At 40.4% G+C, this 26,471-nt stretch overlaps 1 protein-coding gene across 3 annotated transcripts in view; it reads left to right on the plus strand.

Moving 5' to 3' along the window:
- Positions 1–25,924, plus strand: part of LOC124126770 (armadillo repeat-containing protein 2-like) — a 45,875-nt gene extending 19,951 nt beyond the window's left edge. For all 3 annotated transcript variants that reach the window (XM_046490284.2, XM_046490285.2, XM_046490287.2), the window contains 16 exons: positions 3,847–4,012; positions 4,367–4,446; positions 4,834–4,932; positions 5,053–5,228; positions 6,231–6,333; positions 6,670–6,842; positions 8,492–8,542; positions 9,104–9,249; positions 17,893–17,992; positions 19,363–19,503; positions 20,124–20,316; positions 20,607–20,729; positions 21,670–21,783; positions 22,071–22,203; positions 22,782–22,942; positions 23,295–25,924. In XM_046490284.2, coding sequence (XP_046346240.2) covers positions 3,847–4,012; positions 4,367–4,446; positions 4,834–4,932; positions 5,053–5,228; positions 6,231–6,333; positions 6,670–6,842; positions 8,492–8,542; positions 9,104–9,249; positions 17,893–17,992; positions 19,363–19,503; positions 20,124–20,316; positions 20,607–20,729; positions 21,670–21,783; positions 22,071–22,203; positions 22,782–22,942; positions 23,295–23,461 — 2,126 coding nt within the window. In that variant the 3' untranslated portion in view covers positions 23,462–25,924. The remainder of the gene's footprint in view (positions 1–3,846; positions 4,013–4,366; positions 4,447–4,833; positions 4,933–5,052; positions 5,229–6,230; positions 6,334–6,669; positions 6,843–8,491; positions 8,543–9,103; positions 9,250–17,892; positions 17,993–19,362; positions 19,504–20,123; positions 20,317–20,606; positions 20,730–21,669; positions 21,784–22,070; positions 22,204–22,781; positions 22,943–23,294) is intronic.
- The last annotated feature ends 547 nt before the right edge of the window (positions 25,925–26,471 follow it).

The following is a 26,471-nucleotide window of genomic DNA, read 5'->3' on the forward strand; positions in this document are numbered from 1 at the left end:
CGACGTTAGTATGTCACCGGGAATTCACCAGAAGACTACTATATCAACTGGGTTGGATAGTCAACGAGGCGAAATCGGAGTTAACTCCATCATTTCGACTCCAGTTCATAGGAGGACTATTTCAAACAGATCAGAACCTCCTGTCGGTACCCAGGGACAGATAGCACAAGAATTTACGCCTCCTGTCACCTGCTCTTTGTCAACCACGCACACTTCACCAATGGCAAGTGTTGCTAGGGTTACTCACCTCAGCCCAGGACCTAACCAACAGAGGCCGATTACAGTTACGCCCAATACAACAATTCCTGAATCCCTACATCAGGAGTCAGGATCCACTCAGGGCCATCATGCTACCAACGAATTTGAGACCTTATCTCCGTTGGTGGACGATAGAGTCGAATGTCTTAGGAGGAATCTCTTTATCAGGGTTGTCCCCGAATCTACACCTATTCGCAGACGCCTCCCTTCAGGGGTGGGGTGCTCACCTACAAGACCAGACAGTCTCAGGGCTATGGTCAAGCGCTCATCGGAAATGGCACATAAACAATCTGGAGTTGGAAGCCGTAATTCTAGCCATATCCCATTGGCAGAATCAACTACAATCAACCCAACTCTCCATATCCACAGACAACAGCACTGTGGTGTGGTGCCTGCGCAATCAGGGAACAACACACTCCAACTCGCTACTTCAACAGACATTCAGATTTTTCCATCTAGTGGATCGGCTGCAACTACAGTTCATAGTTCAGCACTTCCCCGGATGTCGAAACATTCTGGCCGATGCTCTATCACGCCCAGACAGGGTAGCACCCACTGAGTGGAAACTTCACACAGAAGCATTCCAATTATTGGTTCGGAAGTTCGGGCAACCAAACATCGACCTGTTTGCAACTTGCCAAAACCACCAACTTTTGACATATGTCTCCCCGTTACCAGATCCGAAGGCTTGGGCGGTGGACGCATTCAGCATTCCTTGGGAAGGAATAAAGGCGTATGCATTTCCGCCACCAGTTCTACTTCCCAGGGTAATACAAAAGATCCAAGAGACAAGAACACTTGCTCTGACTTTGGTCGCGCCCTGGTGGCCAGCGAGAGGGTGGTTCGTCGAGCTCAGGAGGCTAGCAGGAAACGATCCACTACCCCTTCCACAGTGGTCCAACCTACTGATCCACCCTCACAGCAAATTGCCTCATCCAACACCAGACAAATTTCGTCTGCACGGTTGGTTCGTCTTAAAAAGGCATTAAGTGCAAAAGGCTATTCGGCTCGGGCAGCAAAAGCTATAACCTTAGCTCATCGTCCCTCTACTAGAAGCCTTTACGATGATAAGTGGGGATCGTTTGAGACTTTTTGCAAAGCAAAAGGTCAAGATCCTACTACGGCGTCACCTCAGTGTTGGCCGTTCCGGATAATCGTAAGATTACTAAGATCCCGGAACTACAGGCCTTATTACGCTCTTTCAGGCTTGAGGATCAGAAGACCAAGTTCCGCCCACCTGCGTGGGATCTGAACGTGGTACTTCGAGGTTTGCGAGGACCCCCATTTGAGCCCCTCAATGCATCCTCATTTTATGACCTCACCAAGAAAACAATGTTTCTCTTGGCATTAGCCACAGCGGCACGGGTGAGCGAATTACATGCAATCGACATCACCCGGGTTCGTTTTGAGCATGGGACGCACGGAGCGGTACATCTAGGGTTGTGCTGGGATTTTATTGCCAAGAATCAATTACCAGGCCAACCTGATCGTTCCTTCACCATTCCACCAATCTCGATGATTGTGGGCAGTGAGGGTGAGGGTGAACTTCTATTATGTCCGGTACGGGCACTGCGAATTTTCATCCGCCGTTCCAAGACTAGGCGTGGTTCGAGGAAGCGGTTATTTATACCCGTATCTGCTACATCCACGACCGAGGTCAGTCGCAACACCATATCCTTATGGTTACGCGCAGTCATCCTTCAGGCCTATTCGATCGCCAATTTGGATCCACCAAGAACCAGGGATGTGAAATCTCTGCGGAAACGCGGAAAATCGCGTTTTTTAAAACAGTAGTCCTCGGAAAAAATCATCTTCCGCGTAAAACTTAAATAAAAATTTCGGAAAAAAACACTCCGAAAGATATGATCGAAAACCGGACAAGCATCGCGGATTGTCCTGTTTTCGATCAGAGCTTTCACCAGCATAGGTTTTCGGACATCATACATTTTCTATCATGAATACTTGCACTATAACGTGGGGTGTGGCGTCACACAGAAATTGTAAATACTCAGAGTCAGCTGATGGCTTGTTTTTAAGATAAAGTTGTCTTTTAGCCTGTAAGTGAATGAGATGTTTTACAGTTGTTCATGTGATTAGCGAGAAAACTATGAATGTTTCTTCAGCGTCCAAAACCCCATAACATGGGGATATATGTTGTATTAATGTCTTATGTTTGCAATGGAGTTTTGTTTTTTTCGTCAAAAGGTAAGTACAAGGTAAGTTTTTTTTCAATATGCTTCAACATGGGGAAAGGGTCAGACATTGCACGCTTGTGACAGTTGTCCTTGTGTCTGGGGGATGGGGGTTGAAGTTTATGGCAGTACTGCTCCCAGACCTGGCGGGTAGCCAGGTGCACGAAAGCTATGCCCGATTTTATAAAAGTACTGATTCAACTTCGAAACTTTACTGCATCTGCCATCTTGTTTATTTGACTTATTGACTTTCTCCATTGACTTATTACATTTCTTGGTGTGAATGTTTTCCAAACTGCACGAAATTGCTTAAAATGCAATCAAATGTTTAAAAAAATTCGGGTGGGGCATGCCCCCAGACCCCCCTAGACTTTTCCTCTTTTTTTCGGGAAAACCTGCTCACATCCCTGAAGAACGAATAATCCTCATGAGATCAGGGCATTAGCCTCTACCATGGCCTTACACAGCAATTGTACTATCAAGACAATCATGGAAGGATGTTTTTGGAGGTCTGACACAGTTTTCGCTAGTCATTATCTTCGCGATGTGACTCTCGAGGACATTGAAGGTGTACGGAGTTTGGGGCCGTTGGTTGTAGCTCAGCAAGTTACCAACCCTCGACGCAAATAATATACACACCCTATACAGAGCCTTTTCCTGTTCGGTGTAATTGATCAGAATTCGCCAAGGGAAGACAAGTTATTGTCATCAGGGCTATAATCATATAGTAAGTAAAGATTTGGCTGAGCAGCTAGTTGTCTTTATTACTAAAATGTATAGGGAACTATTCTTTAATTCCCATGTGCAATTGTTTGCCACATTGTAATACCCTACCGTATTAGCGTTTTTCTCAACTTTTCCGCTTAACGGTTTACTGACTAATCTGTGTCAGGTTGTCAGGGTGTGAATTATTGAGGTTTCTGTATTGTGAGGTTTTCCCACCTCCATACCGTCCGATACAGATGCATTAAGGAGTAATGCAGGATAAGTAAAAAATTTAGTAAAATCTAAATATTTTTTACATTTGTATACTTATCCTGCATTACTACGTTTAAGGCCCACCCGTCGCAGACTTGCCTCCCCACTTTGGCTTCAGAAACCTCAAAAGTATGTTTTTTAAGCTCGGGCGACAGGCAGTGATGTGAAGAGTTGACCTTTGGTCACGTGAGGTCACAGGGACAGCGACGGCGGGATATAAAAGTGGGATTGTGAACAGAACCATTCACCCAAGGACCATCGCCGGTTAGCTGTCTCAGTTTTTTTTTGTCACAAGGTAAGCAGTGAATGCATTAAGGAGTAATGCAGGATAAGTATACAAATGTAAAAAATATTTAGATTTTACTCATTTTTAATTTTTGAATGAGGTAAGTATGATAATACTGACTCTAATTTAAAGGCCGCTTGCACCAAGACCAAGGCAGCCCTGATGCAGACGTCCCACGTCGTGTGAGTAGCGGGCCCAAGGAGAGGACCCTGCTGCCAGAGGAGCGGGGCATGGCTGATGGGAAAGAAGCTGCCCCACGGGTGTCCAGCTCCATGGGAGTCAGCAGTCCACCCAGAACGTGAGTGCTGACTGGCGGATATAGCTATTCCTTGAAACATTGGAACATGGTAAATTACGGTCTTCATTAACCCAAATCCATGTATTATTTCCAATTGAATCAGTCATCATAAAGACTGAAAAATATTAATATTTATCCAAAAAAATGAATTCTTTGTTCTTTATCAGTGGCATGACATGTTTTTCTCTTTGAAGGAAAAGAAGTTATGATTCTGACCTTGAAGAAGTATCTCTTTAAACACATTAACTTTGGTCAGTCCTTTCTTAGATGTTTTTAATTTATGTAAATCCATCAATTGCTATTGGGGAGTCCTCTTGTGATCCATGGAGCTTATTGCAAGCTTCACTGTTGCAGTGGTGGATCCCATGACGGGGAACAGAGGGTGGGCAGTGGCAGCTCACGCAAGTCCAGCAGTGCAGGGAAGAGTCGCAGTGGTCAGTGTGTTTCCCATCTTGTACACTCATCACAGATCTCCAACTGTCTTAAAGGTCTAATGTAGATCTCAGACTGACATACAAGTCTAATGGAGATCTCAGACTGACATACAAGTTTAATGGAGATCTCAGACTGACATACAAGTTTAGTGGAGATCTCAGACTGACATACAAGTTTAATGGAGATCTCAGACTGACATACAAGTTTAATGGAGATCTCAGACTGAAATACAAGTTTAATGGAGATCTCAGACTGACATACAAGTCTAATGGAGATCTCAGACTGACATACAAGTCCAAGTCTAATTGAGATCTCAGACTTACATACAAGTCCAAGTCTAATGGCAGTCTCAGACTTATGCAGATTTCCTCCCTTTTATGTTCCAGGCAGTGCTGGGAAAAGAGACTCAATTGACGTCGGTGATGATAACTTCTTCACAGACAAAGTGGCCCCTCTCATTGAGGCGATGTCAGCTCTTGGCAAGAGTAAGTCTTCACAAGTTGTAACAACATTTTATTGACCCACTCTGTAGTCCAAGGGGAGACAAGTTGGCAAGAGCAAGTGTTCACAAGTTATAAGAACATTTTGTTTCCCCACTGTTGTAGACAGGGACAATGAAAAGCTGGGGGAGCTGGCGGAGGAGCTGTACACTGTGCTGGACACCAACAAAAAACTGACCAAGAGCTACAAGCAGAGATCCTCCATACTCAAGGCCATCTTCAAGTTGCTGGATGTGGAAGAACCCAGAGTCATGCTCAAGTTAGCCAGGCTAATACTGGCAGTAAGTGACTTGCTCATAGCTCCATACTGTCAACAGTAATGTTTGAAACAGGGTGGGAATATTAAGGCCTGATGGACAAAACAGGGTAGCAAAATGAGGATGTACATGTTCCTTTTGATGTGTGTTACTAGCTATGGCTTAATTTGAAGTAACATATGGGACAGACACTCATGTGTAGAAGATTTACTTAAGTGTTCTTGTTTTATTTGTGTATCAGTCAAAATCCATGCTGTGTTGTTAATCGTTCAATTGTTTAAGTCAATAGTAAATTCAATAATTGTTTTTTTATTCACAATGGCATTACTGTATTTTCTTGAGTATAGTGCGCACCGAAGTATAATAGGGGATTCAGTATTTTAGAAAAAAAAATTCCGAGTATTATGGCTTGGAAATTTGAAATACAACAATATATCATTGACTTTAGGGGAAAATGCATTGTGTCAGTAACTTATTTTAAGCAAAATTGTTTGCATAGCCTACAAATATCAAGGTTTCTCCTGTAGATTTAAGTACTGTATTCCCAATGTCCGAAGCTGTCTTTACTAAGCATCACATAGAGGATTCACAGGATTGTAATATTTGCTTCTTTAGAATCTAAGTAGGCAGGCTTGCTTCATCTGGGAGGTACTTTCATAGTAGCTAGTTTGACAGAAAGTTGGTAACAGGGACATGTTTTGAGGCAAAATCATGTTTCGACCCGTGAAGATCCAGGTTAAAATAGGTCGTCAGCAACCCATGCTTGCCATGAAAAGGCGACTATGCTTGTCGTAAGAGGTGGTCAGCTCGATGACTTGATGCATGTCATTTTATCCCAATGAGTGGATTGGTACATGATATCCATCACTGGATTGTCTGGTCCAGACTCAATTGTTTACAGACTGCCGTCATATAGCTGGAATATTGCTGAATGCAGCATTAAACAACAAACAAACAAAACCATGTGACAGTAAGTTTTTCTGCATGCTTACTTGTCACAGCCTAATGGACAAATTTCTTTTCCAGTTTAAGGTGGGAGGCAATAATCTGTTGAATGTGTGTAAGTTGGTGTTTAAAGTGAGCCGTAATGAGAAGAACGACCAGGAGTTCCTGGAAGGCAATGTTCTAGGTGAGTTATCTGTGATGGAGGAGAAATGTCACGGAGATATGTGTACAGCTTGGCTACCACCACCATTTCTCAGACTTTTAACTCAGATATTTGTCACTTACTCCGTTTGTTACATCTGATCCACTCCTTTATATTCAAATCCCATTTGACAACATTTTTCAAACAATAGTGCATAATAGCTTGTAGCCTCACTCAGTCGACTCGGTTTGTGATCCAGTGGGGATAACTCTATCTATATGTTCACTTCATGTTTGCAGGTACTTCTGTCTTATCCAGTTTGTTGAAATTGTTGTATGTTCAAGACAGAGATATTATGAAAAATGTTTGTTATTTCAGATCTTCTGATAGAGACAATACAGAGTAGTGACCATGTGGCGTCGTGTGAAGCTCTCATCTACTGTGTGGGAGCCGTCAAGTTCCTTACCGGAAACCCAACAATACTGAAGAGGCTGGCCAAGAAGGAGTGTATAGAGACGCTTGCTGGACTCATGCACAATATAGAGAAAACTGTGAGCATAGCAAACTTTTCACACAGTATCTTTTGAGTCAAACTTGAACCCCCCGGGGTCCACAGCATCCTTGCTTGTTACGAGAGGTGACAAGGATGGAAATCAGGTGGTTGCAATGGCTGGTCAGTATGGTCAGTAATCAGGTGGTTGCAATGGCTGGTCAGTATGGTCAGTAATCAGGTGGTTGCAATGGCTGGTCAGTATGGTCAGTAATCAGGTGGTTGCAATGGCTGGTCAGTATGGTCAGTAATCAGGTGGTTGCAATGGCTGGTCAGTATGGTCAGTAATCAGGTGGTTGACAACTGTGGAAGACCAAGTCTCAGCTCTCTTATAGTAATAGCGTCAGTGTTTGCTTTGTTCAAAGCAGTAGCAGTCTATCACCTACATCATTTCAAGCCTACTTCCAGCATTAAGCTGATGTGACTGAAATACTGTTGAAAAGAGGAGTTAAACCCATCTCCTGCACTCTTTAAAACTGTCGGAGATTTTTTTATGATTCTATTTAGACAGACTTCTAAACATTGAAGGATTGAACTCTATGCGTATGTAGTTATCCCCCGCCGCGCGAAAGCGCGAAGCGGGGGATATAGTATTCACGACCGTCCGTACGTCCGTCCGTCCGTCCGTACGTCCCACCTGTTTGTTGCCGCGATATCTCAAGAACTAAACACTGGATTGTCTTCATATTTGGAACTATGGTGTATATACAGACTCCGCAGACACCAGTCGGTTTTGGTGACCTTGATCCCATTTTCAAGGTCACAGCAGACAAATCTGCTTTTAGAGTTGGAAAACGGTGTTGCCGCGATATCTCAAGAACTAAACACTGGATTGTCTTCATATTTGGAACTATGGTGTATATACAGACTCCGCAGACACCAGTCGGTTTTGGTGACCTTGATCCCATTTTCAAGGTCACAGCAGACAAATCTGCTTTTAGAGTTGGAAAACGGTGTTGCCGCGATATCTCAAGAACTAAACACTGGATTGTCTTCATATTTGGAACTATAGTGTATATACAGACACCGCAGACACCAGTCGGTTTTGGTGACCTTGACCCCATTTTCAAGGTCACAGCAGGCAAATCTGCTTTTGGAGTTAGAAAACGGTGTTGCCGCGATATCTCAAGAACTAATTGCTGGATTGTCTTCATATTTGGAACTATAGTGTATATACAGACACCGCATACACCTGTCAGATTTGGTGAGCTTGACCCCATTTTCAAGGTCACAGCAGGCAAATCTGTTTTTGGAGTTGGAAAACGGTGTTGCCACAATATCTCAAGAACTAATCGCTGGATTGTCTTCATATTTGGTACTATGGTGTATATGGCGGGGGATATTTCGTCACTCTGTGACAAATACTTGTTTGTGTTGCTATGGAAACCTATAGCTGCTTTAAGTAATTCTTTCAGTCAGTTCATATTCACCTGTAGATTTTAATCATCAAGCGTAACATCAACAAACAGCCGTGTAATCTGTTCACAGCATCGTGATAATATCTCTCACTGATTTAAGGGGTCTTTTTCAAACTAGTTGGACCATTTTGTCTTCTTCATTGAATTAGACAACAGGATTGTTGACCCTCCCCTTCATGCCAACATTGTCTTCCTGTCTCTCTGCTTTACATGTACATTTCTTTCTGATCAGAATCGAGACAATGGACGAGTCAGTGACCAGTTTGGACATATTTTAGTTCAGGTAAATTATTGCTTTCTTGTTATATTGAAGGCATTTGATGAAGGATGTTGTGTGCACTTGTTTATGCAATTGTTACCAAAACAGAATAGGTTATGTTTCCTTCACGTAATTAAAGTTAAATTATTGACAGTGTGAAAGGATATTTAAGATGGAAATAAACAGTTGCTTCTCTGACATCTTTTCTATGGTGTCTTTTTTAATCTGATATTAGAATTTTCATATTTTGTCTATAAGCATTTTTGTCTGAATGTTTCTATGTGTTTTGTGTTTGTCAAAATAATACCCAAGCAACAAGCTTACTTTCTTCAGCCTTACGTTTGTTTGATGATTTACTGAATAAAAATAGAAACACCATCCATCGTATCTAGTCATATTGGTTTAGAGGGAACTGTATGTAGCTGCCTAGTCATATTGGTTTAGAGGGAGCTATATGTAGCTGCCTAGTCATATTGGTTTAGAGGGAGCTATATGTAGCTGCCTAGTCATATTGGTTTAGAGGGAACTACATACATGTATTGCTACCTAGTCCTTTGTGACATTATGACATTGTTGTGTGTGCAGCTGTGTGCAGCCCTGCGTAACCTGGCTGATGTGGGGTCAGGGAGGGAGCGGTTCCTGCAGACCGGGGTCATAGAGAGCCTCAGTCATCTTCTCGATGCCTACCCCAATGACTGTGATCTGGTACTCTACATATCCAGAATATTCAGGTAAGCTGACGTCCCCACACATTCCACACCTCAGGAATGACTGATGTTTTAAGCAGTGTTTGCGTTTATGGCGTCCCATATACAAAAATACGCACCGAAAAAAAATAGGACGCAAAAAACCCAACCTTCACGCGTCCCTTTACACGTTTTTTATTTTGAAAACAGGCATAACTTATTGTTGTTTTGTTCGTGTTCGTGTTTCTCTTGCTCCCAAAACTCATGTGATAATGTGTATCCAATATTCGCGGGGTTCCGGTGCAAGCCACAGATTTCGGCGGGAAACTGAGAGGTATCCGATGACGTTTCTCTTCCATGTCGTGTCCGTAATGGCATCGCTGATTGGTTTACAAAACAGAAATAGAAACATAAGCCAATCGCAGACCTTGTTAACAGTATTTTGTCAATGTCAAGGACTAAAGTCCAAATGGCATCCCCGAAACTTTGTCAAAAGAAAAATAGGTTTCAAGAAAGTTTGCTTGAAGAGCCAATATACTCTTTCAACACCGTAGGCCGGTAGACCAGCCATGTCGTAGTCACGTCAAAATAAAGGGTAGATCTATATAATCTTATGAACCTACCTGTCATATCATTCATTTATTAAATCAATCACATTTCACAATGTCTAAAATACGTATTCCATTTCAATTTATCATTTTTTATCGAAAGATTAAATGATTCACTATTTCCCGCGATGTTATTGAAAATAAAATTCACGGACACACACTTCGACAACGGTCCACATCGAACATGTCAAAGAACAAAACAAAGACGTTTTAAACAAATATTTAAATCTAGTATACAAAGTAATAAATAACATCAACCAAAATATATCAATAAGTTGTCGAAATTACAGCTAAGTTATTATTTCAATCTTTTCCTGCGATCGCGTATAATGTAAATCAAATGACATCTCGGCTTTCGTTGCCTCGATTTCTCGGCTCAGATACGATGTTTCCAATATGCCTGAAAAACCTGTGTCACAGCTCCTAACCTAGAACGATACATCCACGAAGTTCCATGTTTTTAATATAGATCGCGAGTTTCCTGCTTGAAACGTTAAGAATAACAAAAAACTTTCGTCAAAATCTTTGATTACACATGTGCCATTGCTGTAATTTGATTGACAGCCTTAGTTTGACCAATCACCACCCTCGTAGCAGATATCGACAAGAAAGCACGTGACAAACTTACAGCGACGAAAAGACATGGCGAGGTTAGTGTAGATGAAAAAATAAACTTTCTAATACGAAGCTTCGAAAACGGTCGTATTTCTTAATGTTACTGACAGCCGCAGGTATCGAGAAATTGGTGATGACAGATACTATTTACAATTATAAAATACTTTCCCGATCAGGTAAACAATGAAATAAAAAAGAAATAGGTAAGTGGATTTTATGTTTGTCTATATTTGACAAAAATCGTCAAATTTACCCTTCCTTGGTCCTCAATCTGGACGTTTGAATGTGTTAGCTTACATCTTTATTTACAACTTACTTAAGTTGTAAATGCTTTATTTAAATAATGTGATAAACATAAATATGTATAAACAGTAGGATTAGACCTTTCAAATGGTGTATAACATGTAGTTGCAAATATGTTTTACTAGACTAACATTTAGTCTATGAAATCTTATATTACACAATACCCTTCTCGACTCCAAAAATAAATATATAATTTCCCCTTTGCTGATTTCCTAGCTAGAACTGGCTTCACTTGCTTTTGTATACGTTTCTAGATTGGTGTTGTTTTCACAAAATATATATATTCCACAGTCATGGTGCAGGACTAATGTTTTACAAGCAGATATTTTCCTTGATAAATGTTTGCTTCATCTATCACACAAGAGTCTCTGGGAACTTGGTGTCACAGCAGATAAAGCTTCTAGTTGACTGGTGTTGAAAAAGTCAAGTGGCTAATCTATGAAGATTTTAAAGATGTCTTGTGTACACACATAAAAAGTGAGACTTAAAGATTTTAACCACACACTTATTTATGCTCAGAATGGCCTAAAGTACACCATTTCAGGTCCACATTTAACAAAATTTCGTGGGGGGGCATGCCACCAAACCCCCCTAGATAGCTTCGCGCCTACGGCGCTCGCGGCTACCGGGTCACAGGCGACCCCGTTATTTTGAAACACAACGCAAACACTGTTTAAGTATTTGTTTGTCTGTTGGTTAAGGCCACACTGAGCAATATTCCAGTTGTATGACAGATGTTTGAAAATGATAAAATCTGGACCAGACAATCAAGTGAGTGAGTTGAGTTTAATTAATGCCACTTTTAACAATATTCCAGTTATATCGCGGCGTGTCAGCTTAATGTGGGAGGAAAGCCTGAAGTGATGCAGGTCTCAGACATTTACCACTTCGGTGAAACCCACAAGCACGGGTATGGTGCTGACAGACCTAGAAACATGTGATCGGGGTGAATCGGGATTGGAACCCACTATCATAGGTTTCTGGCGTGCCAAAGGGACGCAACTCTGCACAGCGAATTGTGGCGCCTTAGACGACTGGGCCACTCGTGCCCCCCCCCCCCAGACAATCAAGTGATTGACATCATAAGAATCAATCTACACATTTGGGATACGATGAAATGCATGAAGAAAGATCCCATTAGTCACCTCTTGCGAAAAGCATAGTCACCTTTTACGGTAAGCTTGGGTTGCTGAAAAACGATTCTAACCTGGATCTCCCTTCTTTTAAGTGGCTGTGAGCTGATCCTCAAAATTTGTTATTTGAATGCAGTGTATTTGACTTTACCAGTTACTTTGATAATTGATCTGTGGTCAGACCAATTTGAATACTTGTTGCAATGAAGACACGGGGAAAGAATAAAACCTTTTTAAGATAAAAAAAATCATATATTAGGAAACAAATACTATCCATTTGCTTCAAGTGAATTCTTCGGAGTTGGAGAGAGCAACCCATGTCTAAATGCCAATTTTAGTACTGTAAATGTTCATTTTGGGCTCTGACAAAGTACATTCTACCTGAATTAGAAGACCTGTTAGTGGACTGTTACTAGATCTGCAACGATACACCTAGGTCACGATACGATACGTGTCTCGATACTTACATCCCGATTCGATACGTATCTCGATACACATAGTGACAAGAGAAGAAAAGAGATAAATGAATTAAACTTAGTTTATTAAAATGAAAAATTGAATGAAAGTGAATGAATGTTCATGAGTCATAAAATATATACTGTAATGAGTACTTTAACTTAATGAATCATCTGCCATTTCCATGTAATGGCCAGCAAACACAACGTAACAGTTCTACATATTTGTGAGTTGTGACTAGATAGTAGATTCTAGGAGTAAATACTAAATGTACCAGTGTCCAGTAACTAATGATTTGCCATTTTCATGTATAAAGGCAAAAAAAACAATTAAAAACAATTGTAGCAACAGCCATGTTATACACCATTTGAAAGGTCTAATCTTGGTGTTTATAAATATAAAAGTTATGTTTATAACATTATTTAAATAATGCATTGACAACTTAATTAAGTTCGTTGTAAATATACAAAATGTAAGCTAACACATTCATAACATCCAGATTAAGGACCAAGGAAGCGAAAATTTGACGATTTGGGGCAAATATAAGATTTCAAAAGATCTAGATCTACTTATTTCTTCTTCTTTTTTCATTTACATAATTGGAAAATTATTTTAAAAAGAATTATGAATAGTATCTGATTTCACCCATTTCCAGATAACAGCGGCTGTCCGCTAAGTAACATGAAGAAATACCACTGTTTTCGAGGCTTCGAATGAATAACACGTTCGTCGAAGACTGACATATGACACATCGCTAGATAGCTTGTTGTTTCATCTACACGCTCGTAACATTGCCTGGAGTCTTTTCGTAGGTATAACATAAAGTTTCATTGGATAAAAAATGGTTCCTAATGACGCTTTCTTGCCGAAATCTGGTACAAGGTTTATGATTGGTCAAATTTGAGCACGTGACCTGAGGCAGGCAATCAAATTACAAATCCTCGTGTACGATGAATTTCAGATTTTTACGAAATATTTTGGTTTAATCGTGTTATTCTGAACGTTTTAAGCAGGAAATCTCGATCTATATTAAAAATATTGAGCTTCGTGGACGTATCATACTAGGTTACAAGCTGTGACAAAGATTTTTCATGCATATATTTTGACATTGAACATCGTGTCCGAGCCGAGAATTCGAGGCACCGAAAGCCGAGATGTCCTTTGACTATCATTTCACGCGATCGCACGAAAAGATGGAAATAATAACTTAGCTGTAAGTTTGACCACTTTTAGATATATTTTTGTTGATTTTATTTATCACTTTGTATAATATATTTAAAGATTTGCTTGAAACGTCTTTGTTTTGCTCTTTGACATGTTCGATGTGCACCCGTTGTCGAAGTGTGCGTCCGTGGATTATACTTTAAATAACATTGCGGGAAATAGTGAATAACTTTGAATCTATCGATAAAAAATGATAAATTGAAATAGAATTCGTATTTCAGACATTGTAACATGTGATAGATTTAATAAATGAATGGTATGACAGGTCGGTCCATAAAAATATAAACTATTTTGATGTGACTAAGGCTTGGCCGGTGCCTGAGGACTTGGTGCCTACGGTGTTGAAAGAGTTTAAACACATTTAAAACGTATCTGTGATAAAAGTTTATGTACAAAAACAAAGACGTACGTATATATACGTCTTTGAAAAAAACGTATCGTGAAAAATCGAGATACAGCACCTCACAAATCGCACACCGTATCGTATGGAGTGAATTGCGATGCATCGGTGTCCCGGGATATCGTTTCAGCCCTAACTGTTACTAGTTATTTATTCAAGGATTAGTGAAGTCATGGAGGTCCCTATTCTTGCTGTGTTGTTCACTTCCAAATGTTACTGTGCCTTTAGCTAAGCAGTTTCTACAGGTATTTTGTTTGTGATTCACCAAGCACTATATTTGAACATGTTAAATATTTATAAATTCAATTAACAAGCAGGGCTTTTGTAAAGTTTCCACAGTTGGAAGAATAAATAATAATTTTTAAACTTATCCTATCTCACACTTTGCGTTTCTCCCTTCTTCTTCGATCCTATGTCGGAACATGCTTGAATCAGGTTTCCAGCTTCTAAAACTAGAAACCGGACCGGCTATTTACAATTCCGGCTTTTTTGGGATCCAACGACCTTGAAGACCTCTCCTTGTTCCGGGTTTGGGCGCTTCAAATATATCTCGATGCGTCACGCCTCCACAGACGTTCCCATTGTCATATCCGTCTACAAATTTCTCGGACGACGCTATCCTTCTGGCTACGTTCCATCATTCTGCGAATGTATACTTTCGCCGGGCCGCTCCACCTACAATGTCCAATCCTCACAAGACTCGTGCGGTTGCTTCCACCATGGCCCTCCACAGTAACTGCACCCTTTCAACCATCATGGAAGGGTGTTTTTGGAAGTCGGATACTGTGTTTGTGTCCCACTAACTTCGTGACATTTCAGTCACAGACGTACAAGGGCTCCACAAGTTTGGCTCGTTGGTATTGGCTCAACAGCTGTCTCGCCCCAGTTCACGCAGAACATAAACTGTTATCCTTCGTAATCCTTTGCGGGTTACAATTGTATATACAGAATAAATCATTAAACGTTTACGTGGTATTACATGTTTTTTCATTGTTCAGGTTTCCCAGATTGAGTCCCTTTTGGAGGGTGGATTAGCTCATCTGTAGAGACTTTTTTTAGAAGAATCAATGCCCTTCTAGGATCGATTTCTAGTCATCTGCCGTTTCGCTTATGCGTTGACAGCTATGAGCTTGTTCTATATGTACGATGACATACGGGAAAAAATGTTTGGCATGTATACCCAATCTCATGCTGTTATGCGTTTGAGTAACGTATTCGGGATCGTAAACACTGATTGATCGTGTGTATTTTTTCCCCGCTCACGAGTTCATGTCTTTAGACGCTAGACATTTTTTCAAAATTCTGAAACAAAATTCAAAATTACACTGTCTAGAACCAGCTTCCTCGTGCATATCTCACGGTTGTAGTCTATACAGGCTAGGGTATCTCTGACCCACCATCCAACCATTTAAAAATTTGGAAATTTTAGTATAAATTGTATATTTATATACTTATCCTATCTCACACGCGATAGGCCCACCCGACAATGCCCGCATCTCATTTACTCTAGCCTTATAAAGCTCTGTGAGAGAGAATGAATTGGTAGAGGCGCACACGTGGTCAGTTCAAGCAGGCACTGCGTGCACAAGAGGCACGTCATTGACCTAGCTTTTGGACGTAACCATGGAGATGCAGGGGGGCTTGGGTGGCTATTTTTAGTTTTAGAAGCTGGAAACATAATTCAAGCACATTCCCACATAGGATCGAAAAAGAAGGGAGAAATGCAAAGTGTGATTATTTTATACTAAAATATCCAATTTGTACAATATACATACTGCTCATATGTTTTTCACTTATTCTGCATTACATATTGCACATTGCTCTTCCTAGCCATGGAATTGTGGCATGGTTATTTTACATCCATGCATTGAAGATGCTGATTGTTTACTTATCTGCATTACTCCTTACTGGTTACTTTTGACAGAAATGAAGCTGTGTGAGATCCAGCTGAAGAAAACCAGTTGTGAAGCCAACCCTTTTTCCCACCAGCGCCACCCACGTACCCGCATACGAGAGCACCCAATATGGACCCATTAGGGATTCATGATTTTATGCAGTCCATGTTCCAACAGAGGTTTGCGACCATCGTATGACGAGGTTATCTAAGCCGACGACTGTCCAGATGTCGGACATGTGATTGGCTTTCATACAGTGGAGGTCCGACGCTCCCTTAGGCCTTTGGCAGCTCCGCCAATTCTCCCAGTCTAATCGGTGTACTTTAACGTTGGCTGAACGATTTCACAGAGAGGGCGTTTGTACTCTTGTAGAATTTGTATCTTATGGCTTCTGGTAGGCATGATCTGTACCAAAACTTGAAGATCATCCCAAATTCACGACCATTAGACATTTGACAGAACCATCATATGCGACCGGGTACCCACCACTCGGGATCATCATTCACAGGACAGGACAACTTGCTCCTACATTGGCCACGTCACACATTCTTCACAGAACTCAAGAACATCACTTGTCTGTCTACCACACAGTTCACAGTGGATTATCCGTGTGTGGAGCTTGAACCTCGTACGGCTGAATGCAGAATTCAAGGTTACTGCGCAAGGTGATTTAAATGTCACGTGTCAAGAACTCTCTGACTGTCAACCAGAATTAGGTCAGTTGACCTATTGTTAGCCGTGCAGTGTATCCGACAATTTGGTTTCCATGCTCACTTGTACATAATGCTGCAACCACTGGATCCGATGCCTTCATGCGGGGTAAGGAGGCACCACCCTTCATTGTCACCTTGATATAAGAACGAGAGCGCTTATACGATGCCCAGGAGATTGAAATGATCACCTTACAATTTTCACCCTACAGTACTTCTTCCCAAGGTGATGCAGAAGTTTAGGGCAAACAAGAGCCACGATTTTGATCACGCCTTGTTATCTGGTGGCTCTAATTCAGTGTTTGCAGTTCCAGAAGATTGGAAGATGACCAAGATCCTGGAACTCCAGGCTTCTGCCTTCTGCACTCCTGCATGGGATTTAAATGTGGTACTTCTGTTGTTGCATGCTTCCCCTGTTAGAGCATCTCTACTCTACATCATTTTATGACCTCACCAAGAAGACGTTCTTCTTATTAACACTGGCGACAGTGGCAAGGGCTAGTGAGCTTAAAGCTCTTAACATTAGCCTTGTACGCTTTGAGCAAGGTAAACCTCAGGCAGTGCTGGGATTTCCTTACCAAGAATCAACTATCAGGACAGCCCGACTGGCCCTTTGCCATCCCACCTTTATCTTGTTTGTGGAATCTGAAGAAAAGGAGGAACTCCTATTGTGCCCTGTTCGCACACTGCGAGTTTACATCAGTCACTCCAAGACTGTGTGTATTCCTGTCTCCAAGATCTCCACGACAGAAGTCAGCTGCAACACCATCATCCTTCAGGCATATAAGATCGCCAAACTTGATCCACCAGTTGGCTTGGTAAATCAGTTTCTCAACTAAAGAGCACGCTAATTTCTCATGTTGTTTTTTAACAGGGACGTCCTCATACTCTCGTACTGTCCACGGACAGCTTTGGTAAAATCTAAATATTTTTATCATTTGTATACTTATCCCACATAAGTACAACTAAGCGCCCGGCTGTCGCAGAGCTGCCTTCAGACGAAAGTACATGTGACAAGCAGTAATATAAAGATTTCATGACATCATCACTTGCGTTTGATCACGTGGCAGCTGTAAGAGGGTCGGCTTCACAACTGGTTGGAACAACTTTTTCTTCCGCTGGTCTGCACACAGCTTCGTTTCTGTCAAAAGTAAGAAGTAAATGCATTAAGGAGTAATACAGATAAGTATACAAAAGCTATTTAGATTTTATTAAAAGCAAAAATAAAATCTCTTATCGCAAATGCCATTCTCCATGACTCCAAAAGTTTGATAAGAAATTGCATCTGCAACACTACCCTCATATGAGATGTCTGTGTAGTGACAATGCTGTGTTTGCTTTCAGTAAAGTGACGCTCCATACGGACTGCTGCACAGTTTTGGCCAATGAACATTCCTGCTACAAGTCTTTCATTCATTTGCTCAACAGACATGTCAACAAGGAGGTAACACTGACGCTTGATATGTAGTATTGGGAATGAGGATTATCAATCTCTTATTTTTCTTACATTGATAGTATTGCAATAACATTACCTGCCCAAGCTCAACATTACTGTGGGAACTAGTACACTTTACTGGCCCAGTCATCTCTCTTCTGTCATGTTAGAACGAAAGTCAAACCCAAATTGTATTATTATTTTCTTTCATAACATAATATCCATAGCATTGACATTATTCAGTGCTTTATTCAAAGCATCCATTATAAAAAGTATGAATGCTTGGAGCTGATTTGCTCATATAGTTGATTGACCCATGTAAATGGGGGTGCTTAACATGTCAGAATTGACTGCCACAGTTTCCACACTTTGAAACCATATGTTCGAGTACTTCTGGGGGATGTCGTGTACATACATATCATAAAAATTTGTGAACATTGATTGGCCATGTCAAAGGTCAAGGTCATCCTCAAGGTTCTTTGTGTACTGAACAAACCCTTCATTGGGGTGACACCTGTTATCGGACTGGAAATTCTTGGTTGTATGTTATGATTTCTGGGGCCTTCTGGACATGATAGTAAAGAGGCTGTTTCTGTTTTTGCAAATATGTGTAAACACTTTTGTAGTTTTCATGTAATGTGCAACCAGTTTCACTTACACAAACAAACAATCATGTAGTTGGGAAATAAGACAACTTGAATCTTGCTGAAATAGACTGAGAGAAGTTTCAAATAATGAACTTAGTAATTCAAGGTGTTTAGACTGGCTCCTGGAGAGTTCCTTCACCTGCTCGTTGTCTCTCATCTTCCCGAGGCAAGAGAGTTAACTGACAATAAAAGTTCAGTTTCTATCCTTGCCGAACTAGGCTGGTATTATGGAGTTACATTTTCGCTGGACTAATGAGTCTATGCATAGTCCAATCAAAATCTTGCAGCGAAATCGAAATCCGGTTTGTAAACTATTGTGCAGATTTCGGTCGATTGCAGGATTTGCAAAGCCTTTGCACCACCAACTCATTGTCAACAGATATTTTCCAAACCTTTTCATGTTTTTAATCAAGGTGCTCGCGTGATTTGATGCACTTCACATTGTAAGACCCGTTTTAGATCTTGATTATAGATCAGATCGTCTTGACAGGGCACTGCCATTTTAATTGAAACAAATGCAAGTGATGGAATCAGATTGGTCCATAGGAGAGGTTTAGAAGGAACATAACTCGTAATAACCACTGGTGGTGCTACAATCGAGCCCAGGAATTCCAGCCTAGTTTGGCAAGGGCGGAAACTGCACTTTCAAAGTCAGCTAACTCTCTTGCCTCGTGAAGATGGTTGTCTCTGTCTATGTTGATCTCTTTGGTGTATTGCTGCATGATGTTGCAGGACGTGGTCGTGAGAGTGTGTTTTGTTCTGGGGAATATCACAGCCAAGAACGATGATGCAAGGAGAAGACTGTTCCAGGAAACTAATGCCATGCCCACCCTGCTTTCAGTATTAAAAACATTCCACAACCTGGAGTCTCAGGTAAATACCTTTCAGGAACAACCTTGATTGACAAGTTTAGAAGTAATATGTGGATTAATTTGGAATGAAAATGAATTGATCAGCTTTACGTCTTTCATAATAGTTTTTCTGTGGTTTGAATCATTTAAAATTTATTAGCTTATGGTAATGCACCCTAGCATTTTTTAATTGAATCAAAATATGCTTTTCTGTGTACATGTACATGTGTTTTAACCTCCAATAAAGAAAAGTAAGGAATGCACAAAGCTGAAATTAGCCTGTACTCCAAATACCAAGTGAAGTGAACAGAATGCTGATATGCAGTAAATATAGTTTCTGTGACACAATCTAACAGTTACTAAGTAAAACATATGAATTAATTAAACATTAAAACATCCTCGTCATGAATTGCTGGACCAGCATGAAAGTACTGACTCAGGGAAGCTGTCTTGCCTGTTTTCACCAAGCAACCCTCATGCCAGGGGCCACATCTTGCACACACCGTCAAGATGCAACACTGTTGTTGATCATCACCTGGTGCCAGAATCAGATACTGACAGTCAATGACAGCTTTGCGTTATGATTATGTCTGCTTTTCACACACTGATTAAAACTAATTAAAACTGATTTTCTTCTTTCAGAAAAGGTCAAAGCCTGAGAATGTTACCACAAATGGCAGACACAACAATAATGATGGGGATGGTGCTGTCAACACAATAGATGACGTTCTGATCAAAGTCATTCGAGTAATCGCCAACTTGTCCATCAATGATTCTGTTGGGCCAATCATAGCTTCACATGTGGAATGTGTACAACTTTTGCTAGCAATTCTAGGTGTGTGATTACAGTGACTAGAATATCAGTAGAATTCATTCACTGATGTCATATCAACTATTAATTGGAAGTCTGAATAATATAGCAGTTGTTTAAGAAAACTTTAACTTGTTCAATTCTATAAAATCCAAATATTAGGAAAACATTGAGGTGGGGGGGGGCAATGTATAAATTCATTTCCATGAAATGTTGTTTTGAAACTTATTAAGTCTGGCAGCAATAATACATGCATTATGTGTACGGTCTATTTGTGTTTAGGGGAAAGCAATGATGAAATTGTATTTCTTCAGATTCTAAAGATATTGGAAGCAGCGAGGAGCTGATTCTTAACACGGTGGCTACAATCAACAACCTTTCATACTACACCACCAAGACCAGCGCCATCACAGCCCACCAGAACACTGTAGCTCAGGGTGAGTGACCTACTTGTCACTGATTACCAGTCATTTTACAGTTCATTGTAGAGCAGTATCATTTTACTGCTTTGGACGTCTCCAGACCATTGGTGGTTCAATAGGCACAGGGGCAGGTTTAAAGTGTTCAGTTAACAGTTGAATGTGCACAGGGGTGGGTTTAAGGTGTTCAGTTAACAGTTGAATGTGCACAGGGGCAGGTTTAAGGTGTTCAGTTAACAGTTGAATGTGCACAGGGGTAGGTTTAAGGTGTTCAGTTAACAGTTGAATGTGCACAGGGCTGGGTTTAAGGTGTTCAGTTAACAGTTGAATGTGCACAGGGGTGGGTTTAAGGTGTTCAGTTAACAGTTGAATGTGCACAGGGGTGGGTTTAAGGTGTTCAGTTAACAGTTGAATGTGCACAGGGGCAGGTTTAAGGTGTTCAGTTAACAGTTGAATGTGCACAGGGGTGGGTTTAAGGTGTTCAGTTAACAGTTGAATGTGCACAGGGGTGGGTTTAAGGTGTTCAGTTAACAGTTGAATGTGCACAGGGCTGGGTTTAAGGTGTTCAGTTAACAGTTGAATGTGCACAGGGGTGGGTTTAAGGTGTTCAGTTAACAGTTGAATGTGCACAGGGGTGGGTTTAAGGTGTTCAGTTAACAGTTGAATGTGCACAGGGGCAGGTTTAAGGTGTTCAGTTAACAGTTGAATGTGCACAGGGGCAGGTTTAAGGTGTTCAGTGTTTCAGCAGGACACACTGGCCACTGTTTTGTTTTTAGATTTGGCAGCACCATCCCTGTGTAAGGCCTGCATCACTTGGGGCTTTGCTCCCACATTATGATGACATACTGTGATATAACTGAACTATTATTATAAGTGCTGTTAAACTCACTCATTAGCAGGGATCTGTTTGTGTCTGATCTGTATTGGTATTCTGATTAAAAGTCTTGTTTCACTTCAGTCTTATTGAAACTGGTGATGACAGACAACATGGAGGCCATGTTAGAAGCTTCGCGAGTGTTTGGCAATCTGACCAGACAGAGGACTGTTCGAGACCTTCTCTCCAGACAGAAAGGTGAGTGAGACTTTAAGATCTGTTAGTGTATGGCTTAATAGTTCCCAGGGTTTGTCAGCATTGTTAGATGGTTTCTTCCCATTTTGTCAATGGGACAATCAGTATTTGTATGCAAGATTTGTGAAGCATTTAATTCAAAGCTGTTTTAAATTTGATCCACTGTTACCAAAAAACAGATGATGTTATACCTTAACAGATATATATACAGGTTGTTTCAGTTCACAAGGAAATGGTACTACTGATGTTTCAAGTAGAAACTGTACTGTAATCTGGTGAATCTGTTTCAGTTGATGAGATCATGATCACCTTGCTGGACTCAGGGAACAGAGAGCTGGTGTTCATTGCATGTGGCGTTCTCATCAACTTCATGGCTGATGAAGATAAGCGACCTCTTCTCAAGAAAGAAGGTGGCATAAAAAAGTGAGTTATCTAAGCAACAGTGTATTCCTGCAAGTCAGTCTATTCAATTCTAAAAATTCTTCATGCTTCAGGGATATAATTTAGCCCAAGCCTGCTAGCCCAGACCAGTTTTGGTAACGTTAAAGGTATTCTAAGGGCTAGTAGAATTTCAAACATTTTAATGGTTATCGCTATGTGTTATCACTATGCTAGCAGACTTGCTTGGTTAATTTCTATGCCTGCTTTAATATTTCAAGTGTTTTCAGAGACATTTGGAGTACTTATGGTGTAAAGTATGACATTAAGATAGGAACTTTATTGTGCTTAATACGTCTTGCATCTATTCAAGTAGGCATCTGCAAATCATTTTCCTTATTATAACTCTTTTGGAATCTAGTGCAAAATAGATCAAAGATGGATGTTGTGGACTATGGCATTGAACAACTCACTTACTCTGTGACTGTCAGGTCCTTCAGTCTCAGTTCACATACTTATTTGGGCTGACCATTTCACAGTATCCATATCATCATTAAAGAGTACTTATTATAGAGTAGTTGTCATGTATGGGAGTTACTATTGACACTGTGGACATGTTTCAGATTGACTGAAGTGTTGCGAGACTTTGGGCGTGAGGACTGGCAACTGGGCAGTGTTGTTTGTAAGGTGTTGTGTAACTACAGCACCAAGATCACAAGTACAAACTCATGCTTCGGTGAAGCAGAGGCACAGGATCTTGTCGATGTGCTGGTAGAGTATCTGGGTGAGTCATCTTTCTTACACATGACTTGCTTTCACTTCACTCCCTATGCTTATGAACGAGCTCAGTGATGGCTGAAACATTTCTGACATCAAAGGAAAGCCCATGATGTAAGGCTTATCTCCAATAACAGTTGATGGACTGAAAAGCATGTTACCTGTGTTTATGACATATGTTGAATACATCCCAAGATGGCTGTTGCAATGTGAAAATATCAGGCTGCACATGTGGAGATATTTCAGTAAAGAGCTACAGAATTGCTGATGCAGTGTTCACATACTACATTTGTCATCAAGGATTCATCCGGAGTTGCATGGGCAATGTTATCACGGTATTCTTCTCTCACTGCTTTCAGATAGGGAAACAGCTTTAGAAGCATCTCTGAAGGATGAAGTAGATGAGGATTTGAAGGACTACCTGTGTGAAACATGGGAGGCTGACTTCTGTCCTGTTGCATCACAGCTGTTGAAGAGGATAGAGATCCATCAGTCCTGCTTTGAACCTTTGGAAGCGCCAGGGTGATAGGCATCTGGTGGCTGAGCTACGAATGTATTAGCATGAGTTGAATGTGGTGTACTAGTCGGTGGAGTGTGAGTGAAATCCCGGAACATTATACACACTAGGATGATTGGGAAGAGTTTCAACAATAAGGAAATCACTTTCTTAGTACCTCAATTTGTGATAGCAAAGTTTTATTGTTGAAGTGTCAAATGTATAGAATTGGTTGAAGAGAAACATTTCTGAGCATATATTTGTTACACATGTATTTGTATAAACCCCACAGGATGATCCCTGCATGATGTGAAGAGTATTAAGAAAGGTTAGTTATCTGTTGTGTGTACAAAACTACGATATTGTTATGATGGGAGGTCAACCTATAGTCCATTGTATAAGCTTGTGATAGAGTTGGCTGTATCCTTAATACTGATAGTACATAATGGTGGAACTACTTGATGACTTGCCTGTGAATTGATGAAACATTGTGTACAATTTGCATTAAATGACTAGTCTAATGACAGAACTCAATCTTGAAGTGCATTTGTAAGGTGTGTAGAAACTGTCAGTATACCTTAGGAAGATCAAGTTGAGTTGGTTACACTACCCGTAATTGTTTGTGATGTAAGGTGGTTCCCCACGTGTTTCCCAAAGGCTCTGTGTTCTCCTAATTGGGCATAGCTATGCACATCTGTGTGCCTCTTTCCGTCCGCTTTTTTATTCTGTAACCTGTGATGTTTGCCAGTATTTTATTCTTTGCATGACAGTTGACAGAAATATTGTTGAGTCACAAAAACAATTAGTTTGGGGAGTCAATATGCATAATCACAGTCCTCATCACAGAGCATGTTAGCCTATTTGACATGTGCCTGTGTTATCTCCTTATGAATCTGCACTGTAAGTTCCTTACCAATTGAGAGGTCATTACAAGCCAGGGCAGAGTAACCAGAAAATGAAGACATGAAGAAGACTGTTTACCTCACTATCTTAGTGTACATGGGGTTTTTGTATCAACACCACCAAAGTTCTATTCTCTTCTCAGAAATATCCTTCTAGTCTTACCTAAATACCTTTATACATGCTGAGATACATCCACGAGGAAGTCGTTAGCCTTTAAGTATCTCTGGCTCAATAACCCTATGTGTAAGGACAGGCACCGAGTTTCAGGTTCATCAGCGATTTCTGCAGGACAAGATTATCATGTTTTACCAATTGGGAGAGTTCTATGCTTTAATCATGTTAATGTTAAGACTCTTTGGTATTGCTGTGTTGCTCTTCTATCAGTTTCTTATCCGAAAAGTAATTGTATATACAAGAATATATTTATTTCTATGAAACATTCCAATGTGTGTGTGTGTGTTTGCTGTATCACCTGTGATTCTTGTAAATACATCCTTTGTTGATAGAAACATTCCATATTTACAAGGAAACTGTTCCATCCCTTATAGAATAATGATCATATGAAATAGATACCGATATTGACACTTGTACTTGTTGAGACAGTTCTACAAAGTTTATGATTGTTATGAACTATCTAAGAAGCCAAATTATGACATTTATTTACGTATGGCTTTAGTGTTTTTCAACACTGGCGATGAAGATGATGAAGTTGATGACTGAATCAGTGATGAAGAATGTAATGTGGGATGTCAGGCATTTCCGTCCAGTTTTTACTGTCATTATATTTATGTTCGTAAAGAAACATACTATTTAATAACAATGTGACTTTAAAATAAACAGAAAAAATGGTACCATTCTTCGTGAAACTCATTATTTATTTCATATGAAAAGTTCCTATGTTGAACTCCATTGTTTCCACAGCATCGCTGACTCTTACACATGTTAAGTTTTATGTTAATCGTGGCTTTTGCTATTTTTCCTGAGTTGACAGTGATGTTTACTGTTTTGCTTTTCTTGCTTGTGGAGAAGAGATGGACACAACATAGCAGTAAAAATTTGTTTTGCACAGGTGTAAAAGTTCACTGCATAGTAACACTATGGAATGTACTAAAGTTCACTCTCTACAGTCATGTATTTGCAGTTGTGTATTTGCAGTTGTGTGTCAGTTAATCTGTACATTATTTTTAACCCAGTATAGAAAACCTGAATGGCGGGATTGTGCAGTCAAACAAAGTCTGTTAACATTTGATAGATCATACTGTGCATGCAGGATAATAGTAATGACTAAGTTTACTTACTCAACTGAAAAACTATTGGTTAAAGGTACATGCTAATTTTATTAATCAGATTCAAACCAAATCGAATATATTATGTTGACATCTCTTTGACATAAAAGTATGACAATGCTATTTCTCATTGAAGGATCCATTAAAAACAATGTTTAATGATATCAATGAAATTCTTAGTCATTGAGGTAATTCAATATTGGGGGATACACTTGGGTTTCAAATACAAAATTGTATTATTTAAGATGAATACTTTGTACTTTGTACAAAATGTAATATTCCGTCCAATAAATACTGAACATATGCTGTTGTGTGGTGTGAATACAAGTGAATCTGGCAGCCGGAGGACCGGAGGTCCCCTTGTACTGCCATGTATGGTGAGGCCAGGAGACGTGGACATCAGTCATGTAAGCTGGTACATTTCACCGTGTACAGTTAGGCATCCGTTGGGCAAGAAGGAATCAGAGGATTATAGGTCCAAACCCCAGATTTGCACTGATTGTGATTCATGGCTTGTCGGCACCATCCCAATGCCAGTGGTAAAAACATCCCGCAATCAGGTGACACACGTGACATTACTGAAATACTAAAGGAAGGGGTAAACCAAACTCCCCAGTCACCAGTGAGAGACAAGCAGCATGTCACAAGGGCTGTATTATTAGTGATTGTTGTAGAAGCAAGGTTTGTTAATGTCAGATGAGTAATAATGGTTGTTTTTAGGCAAATATGAAATGATTTGATTCTCTGACTTGGCCATTAACACTGTAATAACAATTTACATATGTTCATTTGCAAAACCAATTATTTCAACCTCAACCTTATTTCCACGTATTGACTGAACTTTCATATCA

The sequence above is a fragment of the Haliotis rufescens genome, unplaced genomic scaffold (genome assembly GCF_023055435.1).
Source record: "Haliotis rufescens isolate VD_foot unplaced genomic scaffold, xgHalRufe1.0.p SCAF_5, whole genome shotgun sequence".
In the NCBI taxonomy this organism is placed as follows: Eukaryota; Metazoa; Mollusca; class Gastropoda; order Lepetellida; family Haliotidae; genus Haliotis; species Haliotis rufescens.